Below are 22,067 nucleotides of genomic sequence, written 5' to 3'. Positions count from 1 at the left end.
TAGAAGTAAGGAGAATTATTTCTTATGGAACTTTATTTGAAAAAGTTATTAAAAGAAAAAAAATAAGGGTTCTCTAAATGACCGCAGTGGCGCTAATAAGCAATAATGAAAAAGTAACATAACCAAACATAAAACATAAACATAACCAGAAAAGTTGTTTGTTGTTATTGATGTGCAAAAAGATTTGTTTATATCTTTTCGAATATAAGTTCATTATTTTTATTCATATTTTGTTCTTTATTTGTTATAAACTATAATGGTGAAAGTGTGTGTCGTGAAAAGTTGCTCGAGTAGAAGGGAAGATAAAGGGCAAATAGAAAGTTACCCCGTATCTTTTTTCCAACCTACGGTATGTAAAATGCATAGATATAATTCGGTATTATACTTTGTATTATATGTAAAAATTAGAGTCAATAAAAAATGTAGTAAATATTTTTCATAAGATTATTGATATAGGTAGGTACATAATATACAAAATATATTTTACAAACTCATTAAATGTATTTTTAATGATTTTAAAGTTTGACAGACATGTATGTACAAATTGTTGGTATTCTCTTTAAACTTAAAAACAAGTAAAAGTAGGAAAGGCACTAAAAATTGTACTGCTAAAAAATATACAGAGTCGCTGACATGTATGGAAACGGTCGATCATTAGGTAAAATATAGGAGTTAAATATAAAAGTTATAAGATTTTTAAATACCTATATAATCTAGGTATTAGCCGCTAATAAATTTATGTATACAGGGTCGGTCATAAAGTCGTGGCACATCAAAGTTTCTTTTTTTAAATGGAACCCCCTGTAGATTATTGCATATTTCGGTTCTTCCTTCAACTCTAAGCATAATTCGAGATACACAAAATATAGTGATTTTGAGTTAGAGTTATTGATTTTTGAAAGGTTTTGTTGTTTTAGAGTTATTGACTTTTGAAAATATCACTTAAACAATTCGATTTAATTAATTTCGATCTGTATTTACGTACATTTAACGATGCGGAACTGTGATACTTAATAATATTTTAAATTAGTTTTCAAGTTACCTTTTGTAGATGTATAAAATGAGATTATATCAAGCCTGGAAATTATAAAATTTTCGTTTAACATATCAAAATTAAAACTTCATAATTCGTAAATTGTTGAATTTAGGTACATAATCGCAATACACATAATTAATGTACCTAAATTCAACAATTTCCGAATTATGAAGTTTTGATTTTGAAATGTTGATGAAACGATTTTGAAAATTTTGTAAATTCTAGACTTGAAATAATCTCATTTTATACAATGTGTCAATTTTAAAACTTCCCACCCTTAATATCTTTCTTGCAGTTAAAATTATGAAAAATCGGAAAGACACGTCAATTTTATTTGTAAGGGGGACACTTTAAATGAATATTTTTAGCCTTTTTCTTTCAACCCCCTAGGAGGGGTAGATGTCACCCTTACAATCTTCAATGAGAATGGGAGTCAAGTGGCACATCATTTTAAAGGGCGTTTAATTGTCCTTTCAGTGGTATCCTACTTTGTTGCTTTTTTGTCCAGAGGTTTCCAAATAATCGCATTTCAAAGTTGCAGAAACAATTATACCTCATCTCAATACCTGCATTGAGATCTTGGTTTTCAGGCTAGTGTTTACACAAAAAATCATTGCAATGGGTCTCCTTGTAGTACAAGTAATTAGAAGATTAGATGGCAACATGTACGTAGCCATTACTTATTTCTAGGGGGGTCGAAATACTAATAAACAGAAAACATCATAAACATTGACGTTTCTTTTCACAAATTCGATTATTGGAGTGGTCCATTATTTATTGAAGGAAACTTGACAGGGGTAATCTGTATCTTAATATGCTTCAAGAGACTATTGATCCTCTTATTACACAAGAGCTAGAAATTCAAATTGATGCAGAGGGTAATCCAGTTTTACAGGAAGATTTGTTAACATTCCAGAAGGACAGTGCTCCACCTCATTATTTTTTTCCGGTCCGACAGTGGTTAAATGAGAGATTTCCGGGTACATGGAGGGGCAGACGGGGACCAATTGAATAACCTCCAAGATCACCGGATTTTACACCCTTAGACTTCTTCCTTCGAGGATATCTTAAATCCATTGATGATATTGATGATCTTAAAAGGCGAATTACAGCAAAATACCGGTCAACTCCCGGTGAAGTTTTCCGAAATGTTAGGGAGGAGTTTTTATACAGATTTTATTATTGTTTAAAGGAAAATGGACAACATTTTGTACAACTTATAAGATAGGGCGTAAGTGGTGTAACCTAATCTTCTAATCATTTGTACTACAAGGAGATCCATTGCAATAATTTTTGTGTAAACACTAGCCTGAAAACCAAAATCTCAATGCAGGCATGTTTAATTGTTTCTGCAACTTTGAAACGCGATTATTCGGAAACCTCTGGACAAAAAGCAACATAGTAGATACCACTGAAAAGAGAATTAAACGCCCTTTAAAACGATGTGCCACTTGACCCCCATTCCCATTGAAGATTGTAAAGGTGACATCTACCCTTCCTAGGGGGTTGAAAGAAAAAGGCTAAAAATATTCATTTAAAGTGTCCCCCTTACAAATAAAATTGACGTGTCTTTCCGATTTTTCATATTTTTAACTGCAAGAAAGATATTAAAGGTGGGAAGTTTTAAAATTGACACAGTGTATATCTACTAGCGTGCGACTTTGTTCGCGTCGAATTAATCATTTGTAATGGTGACGATAAAGGAAAGCAAGAATTTCCATTAACATACAAACTGGATCAAATTTTCTCACATTTATGTCAGCATGAGAAAAAAACAATCGAGAAACCCCTCCTTATCGAACCTCTACACCCCACAGTCAATCCGTTTGCCAAAAATCAGCTTTAAACGTCAAGCAGTTTAGGCAGAATCGTGATTACTCAATGGTCATATTTTATGAAACACCCTGTATAAATTTTTAAAAAATCTTAAAATATGTAAAACAACAAAATAAAATAAAAGTGTTTAAGAGTTTTTCCGAAAAACTCACCGGTTTTTAAATAAAAATATTCTAATATTTGAGGGGTAGTTTCACCCCTTTAGAATTCGTGTTTCGAAAAATCCCTTCTTATCGTACCTCTACACCCCAAAGTCAATCCGTTTTGCAAAAATCAGCTTTTTACGTCAAGCGCTTTAAGCAGGATCAATGGCCAGATTTTTCGAAACACCCTGTATACATTTTTAAAAAATCTTAAAATATGTAAAAAAACAAAATAAAATATACCTGTTTAAGCGTTTTTTCGGAAACTTGACCGTTTTTAAATAAAAAATATTGTAATATTTGAGGGGTAGCTTCACCCCCTTGGAACTGGAATTTCGAAAATTCCTTTCTTATCGAACCTCTACACCCTAGAATCAACTTGTATGCCAAAATTGAGTTTCTTACTAGTCGAGTAAAAACGATATAAAAATGTGTCAAAACATTTTTTGGAGGTATAACTACATGCTATCTATACAGGATTATCAGTTAGGGCTTTGTGCATGTGAAATGACTAATTACGACCTTTTTGGAGGGGTCAGAAATTTTTTATTACGGAAAATGTCAAAAATCTGTCATAAATGTATAACCATGTTTTTTTACCTTTCCTACGCGATAACTCCTAAACTAATCAACTTATTCACATACTCTTTTTTTTAATCGATTGGGAACACATAGGCGGTGATAGCTGAGGTAACTAAAGTTCCATAATGAGCGTATTTTTTTGGAAAATGGATTAAACTTCAAACATTAACTTTATTGTATCATGAAGGGTTATTGTATCATCATGGTTTTCGGTAAGCGAGAAACTTTTTTATTTGAAGGAATTTTTACATAGTATCTGCGTATGAAATAAAGAAAAAATATTGAAAAAGTTTTTAAAACTTGTTACAACCTTCTATTACTAATAGTTTTATAGTTATCCTAAATTAGATATATAGAATAGGCCGCGCGCCTATATATAGAATATAACCGCCCCGAGACTCGATTTTATTTAGTGGCACGGCGGACGCGAAGTTCCGTAAGCCTATTTCTGATTATGTGCAATGCACCTTAATCTGGCGTTTTTTGTCAGTATTGAGTATATTCTTGGAGATGGAGGCCTTTTTTCCATTTTTACGAAAACAGATAATTACATCGAAAATACATGTAAAATGATGTAGAATAAAAAATAATATTCCAGGGCTAGTCGAGGACTAACTTTAGTTGCCCATGCTCTTTTTAGGCCTTTGTTTAAATCTTTATGTAAGTGGTATAAAGAGCAAAAGCAGAAAACAAAAATGATAACACCTAATATATATTAAAAGAAGAAATTCGTAGTTTACTAAAAGAGTTTCAGTCCTATGCAAACTTCAAGATATGTCCTTATTATGTAATAAAAATAATGTAATCATGTTTTCATAAAAAAATATTACAAAAATATGTTATATTAAATCGACACCTACATATATGTGCTGCTCAGATATTAAATAATTACTTTAAAGAATGACTTTCTTTAAAGTAATCATAAATCTTACTTCTTTTACTTACTAAAAGAATTTTCTACATTTACTCTAAAACATAAATTAATGCCACATCTAGCACGCCGTACAACGTGATGCAGGCCGGGCGGTATAGCGCGGCGTCTCTAACTACAGCGCGCGCACGGGTACTGATAACTTTAAATCTGAATAACTACAAAACTATTAGTAATAGAAGGTTGTAACAAGTTTTAAAAACTTTTTCAATATTTTTTCTTTATTTCTTACGCAGATACTATGTAAAAATTCCTTCAAATAAAAAAGTTTCTCGCTTACCGAAAACCATGATACAATAAAGATAATGTTTGAAGTTTAATCCATTTTCCAAAAAAAAATACGCTCATTATGGAACTTTAGTTACCTCAGCTATCACCGCCTATGTGTTCCCAATCGATTAAAAAAAGAGTATGTGAATAAGTTGATTAGTTTAGGAGTTATCGCGTAGGAAAGGTAAAAAAACATGGTTATACATTTATGACAGATTTTTGACATTTTCCGTAATAAAAAATTTCTGACCCCTCCAAAAAGGTCGTAATTAGTCATTTCACATGCACAAAGCTCTAACCGATCATTTCATAACGAGTTTATGTGGTTATACCTTAAAAAAAAAATTCGAGAAGGAAGCGACTTTTCTCAGCGATTTTACTCCACTATACGTTGAGTGGTTTGAACAGGAACGTGATTAATCAGTGAATCACTTAAGGATTTTATATATCAGTATAGATAAACGCTAATTTGAAAACTAATATCAAATATTATTAAGTATCACAGTTTTCGCAGAATGGCATCATTAAATGAAACCGAACACATCGAAATTAATTAAATCGAATTATTCAAGTGATATTTTCAAAAGTCAATAACTCGGAAAAGGTTGGTTTGAGGTACATTGTGTGTATCTCGATTTTTACTTAGAATTGAAGGAAGAACCGAAATATACAATAATATACAGGGGGTTCCATTTAAAAAAAAATGAAACTTTGATGTGCCACGACTTTACGACCGACCCGATACTTAAATTTATTACCCGCTAAAGGTTGATTCTCACTATACCTTCCGTTTCCATTCGATATCCGTTCCGTATTCTTTATTGTATTGACGCTATACGTAAGCTTCCCTTCCGTATCAGTTCCATACTTTTTATTGTACAGGGTGGCTCCAATTCGACGCTCATCATTGGGATTTCGGAAACCGTAAGAGATACAGGATCGGTTAAATGGAGGCAAAGTTGCGCAATTTGATGCTCAATTAAATGCCGTATTGCATTTTTATTTTTTTTTGCATAAAATATTCTGGTGATGGAATTTTCGTACGAAACGTCGGCAAATATCAAAGTGACTATATATAGTGTTTTAAGAGCGATGAAAGGATTTAATTAAATTGAAAAAAAAATCAGGTCCGTACTCGGGTCCGTATTTAAAAAAATTAAGTTGATGATGGTCGCCAGAAGCCGAAACGTCAGAGTCAATATTTAATCACACAGAGTTATAGAACAGAAAATGTGGCCATGAAAATGTGTTTTTCATTTTAAATTATCTTAACAAATAAAGCCAGGAAACAATAGAAAACAAAATTGAAAATTCCGTTTTTTTTTTCGAATATATTCGGAAGTATTCGGAATTTTTCAAAATGCAATACGGCATTTTATTGAGCATCAAATTGCGCAACTTTGCCTCCATTTAACCGATCCTGTATCTCTTAAGCCCCATTCTCACACTACGCTCCTTCGTCCCTTCCTCGCGTTACTTCCTTGCGTTACTTCGTCACTTCACTTCGTTCCTTCGTTCCTTCGCTTCCTTCCTTCGTCCATTCGATGCTTGGAAATTAGTCGATTATGCAACAACACACCACAAAATATTTTTAATATAGCCGATACATGTTTATTACGAAATATCTAGTAACTTCTAAAATTTTTAAAAAATCCGAAAGGCGCATAATTTTTATTTTATAAAACTGCAATTCTTTGTCGTGTCAAAAATAAAAATTGAATTTTAATAATATATATTTTTTTAATAAATCCGAATATTTCAGTATCATGTACAAGGTATATCAGTATGAATGTACAAGGCGAGTCAACAATTGAGTAAAGTTTATTTTGTAATTTATATCGAAACATGACATACTAATTAAACGTTGATGTCATTCCCCATTTCTTCAGATATTTTTGTAAAGGCATCATGCACACTATTTCTATTTTTTTTATTTTTGTCGCTACGATTACATAAATATGGATATGTATTTTTTCACAAATATGAAGACAGTATTGTCTTTTTCTTCCATTTTTTAGACTACTGTGTGTGAATTATTTTTATATCAACTGGCGATTGCTACATGTACAGGATGTCCCATTTTTGTGTGTTTTATGGGGTTTCTGGTTTATGAGTAGAGATATAAAGATGCCGTTTTCACATCATTGTTCTACTTATTATGAAACTAAATATGCTACACCCAGATTATCCTTATCCAGATTTATCTTAGTTTAAATTTTTTTCTTATTTCCTTCTTTTACTTTTTATTTTTTAATTAGTAGAAATTTTTGCATTTTTCGATAACCTTTGAATCTCGATTATCTTATAACTTATCGAAAAGGTGAAAAGGATCAGTGATGGGCGGTGGGTAAGTACCCAATTTGTAGATAAATAAAATCTAGGTATATGTATATGTATATACCTACCTGTAGATTTAGATGACCATCCTAATTTTAATAAAAGGAGTTTCCGGGATAATACCGGGAATAGAAATATACCAATATATATATATATAAGGAATATTTTAGATATACTCGTATTCTTGATATTACTGGTATTATGCTGGGTATTTACTATGCGGTCGTTGAAAATACCTTTTATAAAATTAGACTGGTTCATCTAAATGTACAGGTATATACCGGATACCCTGATTTTGTTTTATTCTACCCATTGCGAGTACTTACCCACCGCCCGTGTCTCGTTTTTCAGGTAGAATGCAGTGACGAAACTAGTTCTTCGTAGGGAGCTGTCTATTTCGAAAAATGACTCAAACTTATGTTCTTTTTTTTAAACAGGACACTATATATTATTTTTTATTTTATTTGCCTTGTTATGAGCTTTCTAAAATTATAATATGCTCTATATTTTTTTATTTAGGTACTGCTTAACTGCTAAACGGCTTTTATAACTTAACTTAATTTTACCACATAAATTTGCTTTGCATCGTGATATTTTGATAAACTACACGGAAACTGAACTTGTGCTGCTTTCAAATAACATGCCAATAACCAACATTTTACGTCGAATAACTTAGTTGATTGTTTTGATTACCTAAATTAAACCGGCCGACTATGTAATAAAGTTAAATAATGCATTTTTACCCCGTTTATGAAAATAAGTATTTTAGAAAGCCCGTAACAAGGAAAATAAAATAATATACAAAATATCGCATTTAAAAAAAATATAATATAAGTTTTAGTCAATTTAAAAAAGACAGATTCCAACGAAGAAATAGTTACGTCACTGCATTCTACGTGAAAAACTGTACGGGAGACCGTTTTCACCTTTTCGATAAGTTATGATACAAAGGGGATCGAAAAATGCAACAATTTCAGATTCGCCCTGTATTTTAGGAAGTAAGAGAGCTAGGACATATCTGTATGCAGCATCTTTAGTTTCATAAAAAAGTAACAGCGTAATGTGAGAACCGCATCTTTGTATCTCGACTCATAAACAAGAAACCCTGCAAAACATACGAAAATGGGACACCCTGTACAGACGTACTGCCAAATCAAGAAATCAACTACGAATGAAATCCAAGATCGATTTATATATTTTATATATTTTAATATTTTTTTGTGTTCGTGATAATTCCTTTGCTACTTCGTCCAAAAACCGACAGTACCGGGGAAGGAGCGTTTCGAGGAAGTAAACGGACGAAGGAGCGTTTTGACGAAGGAACGAAGGAACACACATAAAATCGACAATTTCCCATAGTAAATATAACATTTTTGGACGAAGGGACGCGACGAAGGAAGAAAGTGAAGTAGCGAAGTGTGAGTATGGGGCTTTATGGTTTCCGAAACCCCAATGATGAGCGTCGAATTCGAGCCACCCTGTACAATTTACATCATTACGAATGTTTTATTTTAAAAAATTGTATCTTTTGAAAAAGGTAATAGATTTAATTAAGAGGTGAAAGAATAAATAAATATTAGCAAAATTTTAACAGAGCTGGTACAAATATAAGAACGTGACAACGCTATTTCCTACCTTTCCAACGCTATACGCTTCAGTTCGTCCGCCAAAAAAATGTATGGAAGGAAAGGATATGGAACGGAAGGGAAACGGAACGGATAGTGCGCATTGTCCTATTCATTTACATGATTTAATATTTTATGTAAACGGAAGGGAGGTGATATGGAAGGTATAGTCAGAATCAACCTTAATACATAATTAAAAACCCTATATTAACTATTATATTTAACTTTTTGCGGTACCTCTTATACAGGGTTGTTCACCACATACGACACGGAGTATTGTAGCTAAACGATTAGATTTTTACAAATTGTAAGTTTTGGGTTCGTTGAGGAACTATTAGAGCTACAATTTAAAAATAATTTTGCATGATACAGAGTGTCCCAAATATGTAAAGAATATTATAGTTGTATTTTTTTAAATGGAACACCCCGTATATTATTCTATTTTTGGATTCTACGAGTGAAATAAAGGTAAATTTGATTAAGGTTTATCACACTTAAACCTTACCGTTTTCGAAATATTTTCAATTTTGTGAAATTGCAGTAAAAAAATTAAGGCTTCATTTCTCCAATGGTATTAAAGTTTTTAATACTAAATATTTACTGAAGATTACTTATTGATCAGATATTGTGTTGCAGTAATAAAAATTATATTACCTTATACAGAGTGTCAACAAATTTATTTTAAATAATTACTAGTTTTAGACGGCAATAACTTGTTTAATTTAAATGGAATACCCTGTATATTTTGCATGAATCAGATGCACAATTTAATTGTCTATCAAATTGTATTATACCATTTTTTACCTATCTCTTCAAGTTTTCGTAGAAAATGCATTTTCTTATAATTTAGATCTCGTTTGGTTTGGTTGGTTAGTTTTTTTAAAGCAACATAATACGTAGAAAATGTACTGGTAGTAAAGATAATAATATTGCAAGCCCATTTGTTTACAAAACGAAAACTATTTAAATATTTGTAAAAGTATATACCAATTATTACTAATTATTAATGTACCACCATTATTTCCGCCCAAAAATTAGTTAATTACATACCTTAAGTGTTTTAATTATTACATTCGTCTAAATAAATGTGAATTTGACTCAGAAATCAATACCATAATACGTTATGAAAATGAACGCCTCTGTTGTTATAAATAAGCATTCGTCAAAAAGTGAAATACAATTTATAAAAGGTGTTACTTTTTACTACACTGTCTAATATACATAAAAATTCAGTTTTTTAGTATTTGGAGCAACTATTATTAATCAACATAAACAGTCAATTAATGTAGTTTGAAATACTGGGATCGTATTAATTAGTTCTCTTTAACAAAAAAATATTTAAACTGCTTTTTATCTTTTAATAAAATAAGCGAACTATATCGACAATATTCGTATCAGTATTCTTTGAAAAGTTGTTACATCATTAAAAAAATCTAAAATGTCAATATTCCATAGGTATAGTGATAAATGATAACATTTTCTAAATTATAAGAAAATGCATTTTCTACGAAAACTTGAAGAGATAGGTAAAAAATGTTTTAATACAATTTGATAGACAATTAAATTGTGCATCTTATTCTCGTAAAATATACAAAGTGTTCCATTTAAAATAAACAAGTTATTGCCGTTTAAAGCTAGTAATTATTATAATAAAGTTTTAAACACTCTGTATAAGACAGTATTTTCTTTATTACTGCAACACAATATCTGATCAGTAAATAAACTTCACTAAATATTTAGTATTAAAAACTTCGATACCGTTGGAGAAATGAAACCTTAAAATTTTTACTGGAATTTCATAAAATTGAAAATATTTCAAAAACGGTAAGGTTTAACCAAACCTTAATCAAATTTACCTTTATTTCAATCGTAGAATCTAAAAATAGAATAATATACACGGTGTTCCATTTAAAAAAATACAACTATAACATTTTTTACTTATTTGGGACACTCTGTATCTTGTCAAAATATTTTTAAATTTTAGCTCTAATAACCCTTCAACGAACCTAAAATTTAAAATTTGGAAAAACCTAATCGTTTAGCTACAATACTCCGTGTCGTATGTGGTGAACAACCCTGTATATTTTATCTAATAATCGACTGTTCCCATACATATCAGCGACCCTGGATAATTAACTATAAGTGCTGTATTCTTTTAATAATTTTTCATTTTAGTCATAATCATCAGGATAATATTAAGTATTGATTTTCAGACAACAACTAGATTAGAGCGATGGTCGAAAGCGTTAGGTATTTCCTTGAAAACTAGAGATAATATATGTCAATTTCATTTTAAAGAAGAAGATGTGAAAATGTATGATAAAATTGTCATTGGAGACACTATCCATTTACATTATTTACAGAGAAAAATATTGAAGGAGGAAGCCCTACCTACAAGGAAACATCAGTTTGAGTTAAATTCTGAGTTGCTACAAGAGCAACAAGCAAGGGAGGATCAATTTGTAAAACAACAACAATATAAAAAAACAAAACAGCAGCAACCAAAAGAGGAACCACTAAGTCAAGAGCAGCAGCATGAACAATCGGAACAAGAGATTATACAGTTTGAAGAACAACCAAAATATGAAATCCAAGATCCATTAAATCAAGATGATCAGCTAGAACAAACAGAACAAGATCAACATTTTGTAGAGCATCAGATAACGGAAATAATAGAGCCTATTGCTGAAATCAAAAAGAACATTTCAGCATTGCCACCTTGCTGGTTGTACATCGACAAACCTAAAGAAATTGAATTTATGCGACTAGATCCTACAAGCAAGCAGATCTTAAATCATATAATTTTAAAAGAAGATCTATCTATTACGGTATGTATAAATATTTTGCTTCTTTTTATTCAACGTTGTAACGAATTCACAAATTGCAGGTTGTTTGTTCTAATAATGAAAGAAAAGCTTTGGATGAAAAAATAGTTTCTATTGATGAAGTTTATAAATATTTAAAGTCTGTTGAAAAGTGGCCATTATGTGTTGGTACGCAATTTGAGGAAAAAAGGTAACATCAAATTTTTCTTAGCAACATGTTATGTTAGGTTAGGTTAGGTTAGGTGAAACTGAGGTCAGGGTTGCCACCCGTCCCGATTCTGTCGGGACAAAAAAAAGTCCCGCGTCCCCACGCAAAGCCCGAATGTCCCGATTTTTAGTTGTTTAATAGCCACGTTTTTATTAAACAATAAAATTGTAAAATTTATTATTAAAAATACAATTTTATTAATTTCTTGAATTTAAAAATCTTGGAAATTTTAGAATTAAAAGAAGTAGATATTCATACTCTGTTTAATGAATATTCGATAATAAAAACTTGCGTAAAGGAAATTTCCCAAAAAGGATATAAAAATTATAGATAAAAAATAAAGTATTTTTAAAACTAGAGTAAATTATATACCTTCATTGTTTAAGGTTGTTAATTATACAGGGTGGCCCATCGAAAACGTTCCGCAAGGCCTGACGGTCAGGGTAATTTTTTTTCAGAAAATCCAAAAACACGTCAATTTTGTTTGTGAGGGGGGCAACTTTTGCCCCAAAAATGCAAAATCTTCAACCTTCTAAGCGGGGGTGTCATCCCCCAACTTTTTTCAAATGGGAAGGGGGGTCAAGTGGCACCGCAATGAAAAGAGCTTTCAATTCTCTATATTTCCCCGCTTCGTTTTTGAAAATCGGTCGAGTCATTGAGAAAATATGAAGGATTGAAATTTGAAAAGTTTATTTAAACATTTATCAGAGTAAATGATAAGGATAAATTCCTTCGTACAATTTGCTGTTTTTTCTTATTATTTCTAGATGTTTACGCATTTTTTCACTTGCCACAAGGTTGAACGATCAGGTGCGGTAGTTGCTAGATAGCTGTTCTGTGACTTGTGCGTTGAAGTTCTTCTCAATATCGTTAAACTTTTAACAATTATGGTGTACTCACTTGCAGAAAAAGTGGATATAATCGAACAAAAATGAAAAAAAAGAAATGTGGCAATCGGTTTGCGCAGATATTCAATGAACGCCATCCTGACAAACACCTTTATTGCAAAATTGTTCGCGATTTAGTAGCAAAATTTCACGAAACTGGTTCCGTTATGAATAAAAAAAGAAGCAGGGAAAATCCTGTAGTAAATGAAGCTATGGAGGTATTCGTATTGGGCCAAGTTGCCATGGATAGTACGCTGAGTACAAGAAAATTAGCCAATGAGACCGCGACCGGCGTGAATTGTACATAAGTTCCACCCGTACAAAATTCAGTTGGTACAAGAAGTCAACGAAGACGATTTTGATCGTCGCGGGCTGGTATTTTTGGAAATTCTATTGTAGGTCAGTTTAACGATATTGAGACTGCACCTGATCGATCAACCTTGTGGCAAGTGAAAAAAATGCGTAAAACATCTAGAAATAATAAGAAAAACAGCAAATTGGTCGAAGGAATTTTATCCTTATCATTTACTCTGATAACGTTTAAATAAACTTTTCAAATTTCAATCCTTCATATTTTCTTAATGACTCGACCGATTTTCAAAACGAAGCGGGAAAATATAGAGAATAATAACTCTTTTCATTGCGGCGCCACTTGACCCCTCTTCCCATTTGAAAAGTTGGGGATGACACCCCCTGCTTAGAGGGTTGAAGATTTTGCAATCATTTTGGGGCAAAAGTTGTTCCCAAACAAACAAAATTGACGTGTTTTTGGATTTTCTGGAAAAAAAATTACCCTGGCCGTTATGCCTTGCGGAACGTTTTCGATGGGCCACCCTGTATATTTGAAACTTTTGATTTTGTTTAGGTTTTTGTTCTAGTTGTTTTAGATTTACCGATACTGTTTACTAATTTTGTTTTCAACTTTTCATTTTTTATTTTTCATAATTATTTATAAATTTCGAATAGTTTTTAGTTAACTGCAAAAATGCAAAAATATTGTTTCAAAACCGATGGACACATAAAATTTCACATTTAAGAAAAGGTTGCACTAGTGCTGTTCCGATTTTTAAATACAAAAGGTGGCAACCTCCTGACTGAGGTGTTACATCTTCGGCAATAGCTATTCACAAACTGTAGGGGTTAAGGTCTTTTTATGCTTGTGTCCTAAGTATGTTATATTTTAAAGTGTTTTGGTGTATTGTGTCGAATTAGTGTTTTATTTTGCCAAAAAATGTTCATTTAAAAATAATTAAATAAACTGATAATGCCAATTATACATTATATAGAAAGGGGACCCCCAATTATACATTATATAGAAAAGGAACTTTTGATTTTGTTTAGGTTTTGTTCTAGTTGTTTTAGATTTAATTGACTGTTTTCAACTTTTTCAACTAATTTTGTTTTCAACTTTTCATTTTTTATTTTTACATAATTATTTATAAATTTCGAATAGTTTTTTTAGTTAACGCAAAAATACATAAAATATTGTTTCAAAATCCGATGGACACATAAAATTTCACATTTAAGAAAAAAGGTTCCACTAGTGTCAGAGCCAGTATATATTTTTAGGGAACAATTTCTGTTACATTTTTTAGAATAAAGGTAATTTCAGTTTAAGATGCACATGTTTTTCTCGATCCTATTCAAAAGTGAAAGTTTATGGATTTACTGTTGGTGACGGTTGGTTTTGGGAACTCTTGTCTATTAATTTATGACCGAAGACAAGGGTTCCTTCGAGGGACGTAGTTCATGTGGCTTTTGAAGTAGGGTACTTGAGTCACAAAAAAACATGTGCCTTATTTTTTTAGAAAACTGAATATTTGGGATTTTAGTCTTTAGTATCGTATAGATTTTTAAAAGGAAGCGGAAGGCGGAGTCGTACCGGGTTTTGTATAATTTACGCTTTTCCATTCTCTTTCTTAATTAATCATTTATTCGTGGATTTTGTTTATTATTAGTTGCAAGTAAGCTCAGTATTTAATAAAGGTTGTATATATGTAAATAAATACGGCTTTTATTTCCAAGGAGACGTGTTGTTAAGACGGGTAGTTTTTTCGACGCGACAACTAGTGCTGTTCCGATTTTTTAAATACAAAAGGTGGCAATCCTGACTGAGGTGTTACATGAAGATGTAACACGGATAGATGGGGCAAATCATAGTATTGCCAGAAGTGGCAATACTATCATAACTGTTGGCAGTTGCTTGCAATCCATGACAATCTCTATTCACGGTCTCATAATTGCTGCACAAACTGACTATCATATTGACAATCGTGCACATAGGCGTATCCCCACTTGTTTTAGGTGCAACTGTCGCACTAAATAAATAAATAAATAAATAAATGCCTTTATTGTCAAAAAATTTTTCAATTTGTAGACAAAGGTAAACTAACAAGCAAAGTAAAAAACAAGGTACACAAACAAACAAACAAAAGATAATACAAAACAATATACAAATAATATTGTCAGTCTTATTGTTTAAAATAAACATTTATAAATGTTTACAATGTCAAAGAAGAAAAAAATAAAAATAATATTCAAAAATATTTAGTTAGTTTATAGTAAAATATCAATGACCTCTAAATAAATTTATTTCGATGTCATTAGTAAATATAGCAATAGCAAACATTAGACCAGTGTTTACAAGATCAAATTCGATTTTCAAAATATAATTCATTTACGGCGTAGAAAGCCTTGTCTAGTAAATAAGAGTTCAATGCTTTGCGATATGAAAAAAAAATGATGTTATGGATTTGATTTCAAATGGCACGTGATTGTGCATTTTTTTCGAGTTGTATAATATTGAACTTTTAACTATCTCTGAGAGTGGGGTCGGTAGATAAAGATCTTGCTCCGCGTTCCTGAGTGGATAAGTGTGAGATGGCCTTTCTTGAGAAGCTGATACATGTTTACGTATTAGGCAAATGGATTCAAATATAAATAAGGAAGGGAGAATCAATATTTTTAATTCTTTAAAAAAGCCCCGGCAATGAGTTAAGCTGTTTAGTTCCAGTGAATATCGAACAGTTCTCTTCTGGAGCTTGAAAATACGGTCAAATTGAGTCGCACAACACGTACCCCAGAATGGAAGGGCATACCTGAGGTGCGACTCAAAAAGTGCATAATAAACAGTTCTAGCCATCTAACACTGACAAGTTAAGCTCCTTAGAAACAGACCTTAATGCAAAACAGGCAGAGCTCAATTTTTTCGACAAAGCTTCGATATTTATGTCCCATTTCAGAGAATTGTCCACAACAAGCCCTAAGAATTTTACAGATTTTTCGACGTCAATGGTGGTGTTGTTAAGTACAAAAGGCTGCAATGAGTTTTTATACGACAAAGCTTTAGTTTTAGAAATGTTGAGACTCAGGAGGTTCGAATCGCACCAAGATTTAATAGCGATTAAGTCATTTGATATAATCCTATGAAGTGCCGTGATGTCCTTGTTGCTCTAAGTGAAGCTAGTGTCGTCCGCAAAAAGACATATTTTGCCACTGATGTTTATGTTAGCAATGTCGTTAATAAAAAGAAGAAACAAAATAGGGCCTAGTACTGAGCCTTGTGGTACGCCACATTCTATTGGCTTGCTAGAAGACAACGTGGTATCCACCCTCACAAGTTGACTTCTGTTGCTCAGATACGACTTAAACCATTCGAGAGATAATCCCCTGAACCCATAGTGCTGCAGTTTATTAATTAGGATCTTATGATTTACACAATCGAACGCCTTAGAAAAATCACAGAAAATTGTTGCACTTTTTAGTGATTAGATATCTTCATTTTATTTAGTTCTTACCGAGGGTCTTTTGCTATTGCTGTTTGTTGTGATTTAAAATTGTAAATCTTACAGGCACGTAAAATCCAAACCGGCATTAGTGAGGTTAGAATTTTTATATAGAATGTATGTGTTAGGCTCTTCAAAAAAATCCTTTGGTAAACTAAAAAACTGTAAGAAAATCTACAAAATAAAGTATTTATCAAAATTCGCGAGACTCGAGCGCCATCTTACAAAGAAAGGATGAACTATAATGCGAGTAATTGGCTTGATCCTTCATTTAGTTTATGTGTTAAATGTGTTTTGTTTTATTGTTTTTTCGGCTTCTTTACTTTATTTGGAAAACTTTGAGTGTTAAAATAATAAATATAATATACAAACCAATTCATTTGTTCACTGCCATTTGAACAGTTGATCGTCGAAAAACGCGTAGTATCTCTTGGTAGCGTATTCTCGCTAATAGTCAGCAGTTCCATACATACGAGGCGTTTCGGAAATAATAAAAAGGATAAGAAAACAATATAACATATACATCTTTCAAAACACAAAATACACTTAGATCAATTTTAACCCCACACTAAACCATATATCATGTGATAAATTTTATATTAGTGAAACATCTAGACCCTTAAATATTCGAATTATAGAACATAAAGATTACTTAAGAAAGAGCAATTTTCACAGATCTAAGATTTGTCAGCATTTATGGGACACAGGGCACAGAGTAGATTTTAACAGTGTAAAAATTATTATGAAAGAAACAATAGCCTCTAAACGAAAAATAAAAGAGGCTTTCTTAATACAGCCTAATAAATATAAATGTATTGCTCAGGCATCTGTAGAAGTTAGTAATGTATGGCAATTGCTTCTTTGATTTTAACGAACATAAGTAAAAATTAAAAAATAATCATACAGAAAGTTTGAGGCTTTTTGGTTTTACCTCACTAAGTAATTGTATTCCAGTGTATTCCATTATTCTGTGCATAAAAGTTGAAGAATTTTGTAAAATCTATCAGAAAAAATTATAATACATAGGGTGTGTCGTTTAAAAAAATTGAGACTTTTTAATTTTAAATAGTATATTCTAAAATATCTTTACATATACAGGGTGTCCCAGAAATAAGTGCAAGTATTTTAAGGGGATGTAGATCTCGATAAAAGAAACATATTTTCTCTTTATCGTTTTTCAAATAAGTCCAAAATAACGGAGTTATTTTACTTTGAAAATTTCCAAAAAAAAATATTTTTGCTAAAATTTTGAGAACCACTGGATCTTTTCTGGATTTTCTTTCTTGTAAATTTAATCTAATACATATGTTGCCATATTATCAAGAAATTATGTTTTTTAACTAAAAACTTTGCAAAAAAAAATTGCCAAAAAAATTTTCAAAAAAATTCGAATTTTCCAAAAAAAAATGTTTTGTGAAAAAAACCTCATAGGCGTGTTTCTGGGATTGAACTATACTACCAGTTAAAATACTTGCATTTATTTCTGGGACACCCTGTATATCTCTATAAAACTCTCCAACCAAATTTTAGTAGTCAAACTTCAGAAACAATGGCTTCTCTAACAATTTTCTATCACATTGAAATCTAACATTTGTTTAATATTACAAAAACTATTAATTTTAGGTATATAACATTATATATAAAAATTTTATAGAACTTTACGCAGAATCTAAAAATAAAATAAAAAATAGGGTGTTGCATTTAAAAAAACATATGTTATATCCACAAGACTTTTTTGAAGCACCCTGTATACTCTATAATAATTTTAAAATGTTTATCTTAACCTTCCCTATAACTTTTATATTTAACATTTTTTTTGTAAACCTCGAAAAAAACGAGATAATGGACTTTATTCTGTCGTTGACTCACCCTGTACAGGGTGGGCCAAATTGGACGCTTTTAAAGGTAAACACCCTTTTCCGTAGGAGATACTAATATCGGTGTCTGGGAGCTCAATTGTTATCAAAAACACGATGGTAAAAACCGCACATCAATATCTGTTACCGTTTCGGAGTTACGGGGTGTTTTTCAAAAATGTGCATTGCACAAATCGCTGTAACTTTTTTGCTATGGAAAATTTTATATTTTTATGAAAATATTTTCAAAGTACTTTTTTACCTAGAATTTAATGGTTTAAATATATTTTTTTTAAATTAATAATTTAAGAGTTATCAACAGAAAAATTGATTTTTTATGTGGGACGCCCGTATATTTTTAATTCATCGAAAATAGTTTAAAATTACCTTTCCAAAAATATAGCACACTTAATATTTTGCTCAATTCCTCTTTGAGATATAGAGTTTATAAAAATTCGCCCACTTTGAATAAGCAGGCTTTGACCGGCGCCGGCTGGAATGCAAAAAAATTCTAGCTGTGGGGAGCAATTAAAACGAAAATAATATTTTCAATCAGAGATTCCGAGTTTTATAACAATTTAAACTATATTTTATTAACATCAACATATTTAAACTATATTTAATAACAGTAAAAATAAATAGCAAACCAAGACATGAGATTTTGCTGTAGGTGTTCGACATATCGACCGTCTTCTGTTATGGACAGACGGAACCATTTTTGAACATTTCTCGCGGAATTCATTAACTCAGTGAGGGTGAAAGATACCCTTGCATAACCGCTAAGTGCTTCTAAGTATTGTCTAGAATATAGGGGCAATTTAAAAACAAGAACCTTTATTCTTCCGCAAAGATAAAAATCCATAGGCACTATATAAATCCAGCGGCCTAAGCGGCCAACGGCTGGGATATTGGTTAGCTATTCAATTATTTTCGAAATTGGCTGCAAAAATTTGCCGATAACTCCAGCGTTCTGAGGCGGTGCCTCGTCTTGCTGGAAAAATATGTTTTCCAATTCCATATAGGCGCAGATCATCAATAAGGGGTCCAAAGCCTACTAGTTAAAAGTGGTAAACTTTTAAAAATTCTATATTTTGAAGGTGGGTTTTGATATCAAGTGTGCTATATTTTTGGAAAGGTAAAAAATATATATAAAAAATCAAATTTTCTGTTGATAACTCTTAAATTATTACTTTTAAAAAAGTATACTTATACCATTAAATTCTACGTAAAAAGGTGCTTTGGAAATGTTTTCATAAAAATATAAAATTTTTCATAACAAAAGAGTTACAACGATTTGTTAAAGATCCACATTTTTGAAAAACACCCCGTAACTCCGAAACGGTAACAGATATCGATGTGCGGTTTTCACCATCATGATTTTGATAAAAATTGAGCTCCAGACACCGATATTAGTTTATGTCTATCTCCTATAGGAAAAGGTGTTTCCTTTTAAAAGCGTTCAATTTGACCCACCCTGTACAATAAAAAAACATCCCCAACAATGTCTGTTTCACTTTCCATTGGTAATTTTCAGATACTCTGATGATTGTAAAGGAGTCGTCTTTGGAGATGAAGCTTATAAGAGACATCAAATGAATCCACGCTGCGTGTCTTGCCGAGTTCTCCGTCTCCTATTTCAGAAGCACGGTACTTCCTAATCTATGCATGACCTGAAACATTTTCTACGCCGATCATTGTAGATCATTTGCAATATGATATCCAGTAGAGACTCGACAATCCGAAGAACGATAAAAGTTGATTCCCACTATATCTTCCATCAGCTCCCTTCCGTTTACATAAAATATTATATCATGTAAATGAATACAGGAAACAACGTTATCAAGTTCTTACATTTGTACTATATAGCTCTGTTAAAATTTTGCTGATATTTATTTATTCTTTCACCTCTTAATTAAATCTATTACCTTTTTCAAAAGGTACAAATTTTTAAAATAAAACTTTCGTAATGTAATATATTTATATAGAAATAATACACTAGATATTTCTTAATGAACTATATTGATTCTCAACTAATAAACAATATTACAAATTACAATAATAACACGCTGGGGTTTCTAGACAAAGACAAAAACCGCCACTTTTTATATCGTCTGTCAGCAAACTGCCAAATACAAGTGTATATATAAAGTTGTCTACCTTACAAATCCTTTTATGAATGACGCGGTCAATGGCCAATATAAACTATATATATCGCACCTCAACCCATTATCTTTTCTATACGAAGTATACCTTACCTTGGAGTTTAATACGTGTAAAACATAGCGGGAACGAAGGACAAAATGAAATTTTGGCCGGCAGTAGAGAAAATGGATAAAATAAAATGTTTTCAAGCGAAAACTGGATAAATTGGGAATAGTTTCGAATATTTTAGGATGAAAAAAATTGATTCACAAAAAGTATAATTTAAATAATTAATAATAAATAATAATAAAAGGTGCCCGGTAATAATAAAAGGTGCCCGGTGGAGTAGAGGTACAGGCTCTCGTCTACCAATCTCAAGGTGTGGGTTCGATTCCCACACCCGGCATTTCATCAGCCGACTATTTTTATTCAAAATAAAAATAGTTTGGGTACCTAGGTCGACTCAGCCTTAAATGAGTACTTGGGATTCACAATCCTGAGGTAATAATAGGCGGTTGAAGCGTAGTGCTAGCCACATTACCTTCCTTGTATACCGAACGGCTCTAGTATAGCAAGCTGTACCTTGCTACTCCCAAGGCGTCAAACGCTATATACGGGAGCTATTATTATTATTATAATTTAAATATGTTTTTCTAATTTTCTCCTGATTTTTTTGGGGGGGGCTTTGACCATTTGACCTCATGGTTAAGCCGCCACTGAACGGAAGCCATAGTGAGAATCAACCCAAGAGGAGTACACATTTGTATCTTTTGAAAAAGGTAATAGATTTAATTAAGAGGTCAAAGAATAAATAAATATCAGCAAAATGTTAACAGAGCTGGTACAAATATAAGAACTTGACAACGCCAGCTGTATCGGAATACGCTTCAGTCTGTCCGCAAAAAATATATGGAAGGAAAGGATATGGAACGGAAGGGAAACGGAACGGATAGTGTGCATTGTCCTATTCATGTAGAATGTAGAATGAGTAAGAGGGGGGATTAATCACTGCGACCTTAAAGATCTATTGTGCCCCCTTCCTTCAGTCATCACAGTCTATAACCCATCATACCCCTGTTGTAGAGAGGACAGGGTATTTCCCATCCTCCTCTGACAACCGTTCTTCCCCCGAGGGTACACACCCTTCCACGGTTGGAGTTTGGCTCCGTGCCGCCCTTCACAGTCGAGGAGCTCGCCTCCGGCTGAGGAACCCGAGAGGTGGAGGCTGGAGGATCTGTCTCCATTTTCTCCACTTCTTTAACTTGGTCTCTCCTTAGACCCGATACCGGTGAGGTATCGGGTAATAGAGGATATGTCCCTCTTTCTCTATTGCCTCCTTGGATTTGAGGTCAATTCCTATTGTGAAGACCTGACCTTGACCCTCCTCCCTCGAGTTGATGACTCGCCAACTCGATGTCCTTACATTGAAGTTCTGACCCTGGATAAGGCCAAAAGGCTCAGCAGGTAGGTGGTGTCTTTCCCCTTGCTTCTCGGCAGAAAGACCGTGATGGCCGCCTCTTTTGGGATGTTTTCTCCCTTCACTGCAACCAGTTCCGGCCCTTGCCAATTTTTAAGCTTAGGTGCGATTTCTACCAACCAATATG

At 32.3% G+C, this 22,067-nt stretch overlaps 1 protein-coding gene across 1 annotated transcript; it reads left to right on the top strand.

The window, feature by feature from the left end:
* Window positions 1-136: 136 nt before the first annotated feature.
* Window positions 137-20,164, top strand: LOC115876941. Its single transcript, XM_030892988.1, has 4 exons — window positions 137-349; window positions 10,974-11,588; window positions 11,648-11,775; window positions 19,856-20,164. The coding sequence occupies exons 1-4, from the start codon at window positions 257-259 to the stop codon at window positions 19,977-19,979; spliced, it is 960 nt and encodes a 319-aa protein (XP_030748848.1). The 5' UTR covers window positions 137-256; the 3' UTR covers window positions 19,980-20,164.
* The last annotated feature ends 1,903 nt before the right edge of the window (window positions 20,165-22,067 follow it).

This window comes from Sitophilus oryzae, unplaced genomic scaffold, assembly GCF_002938485.1.
Source record: "Sitophilus oryzae breed Bouriz unplaced genomic scaffold, Soryzae_2.0 scaffold_1440_pilon_pilon, whole genome shotgun sequence".
NCBI classification, from domain to species: Eukaryota; Metazoa; Arthropoda; class Insecta; order Coleoptera; family Curculionidae; genus Sitophilus; species Sitophilus oryzae.
Note: the sequence above shows the minus strand (reverse complement) of the source record. Positions and strands in the feature narration are given on the sequence as shown.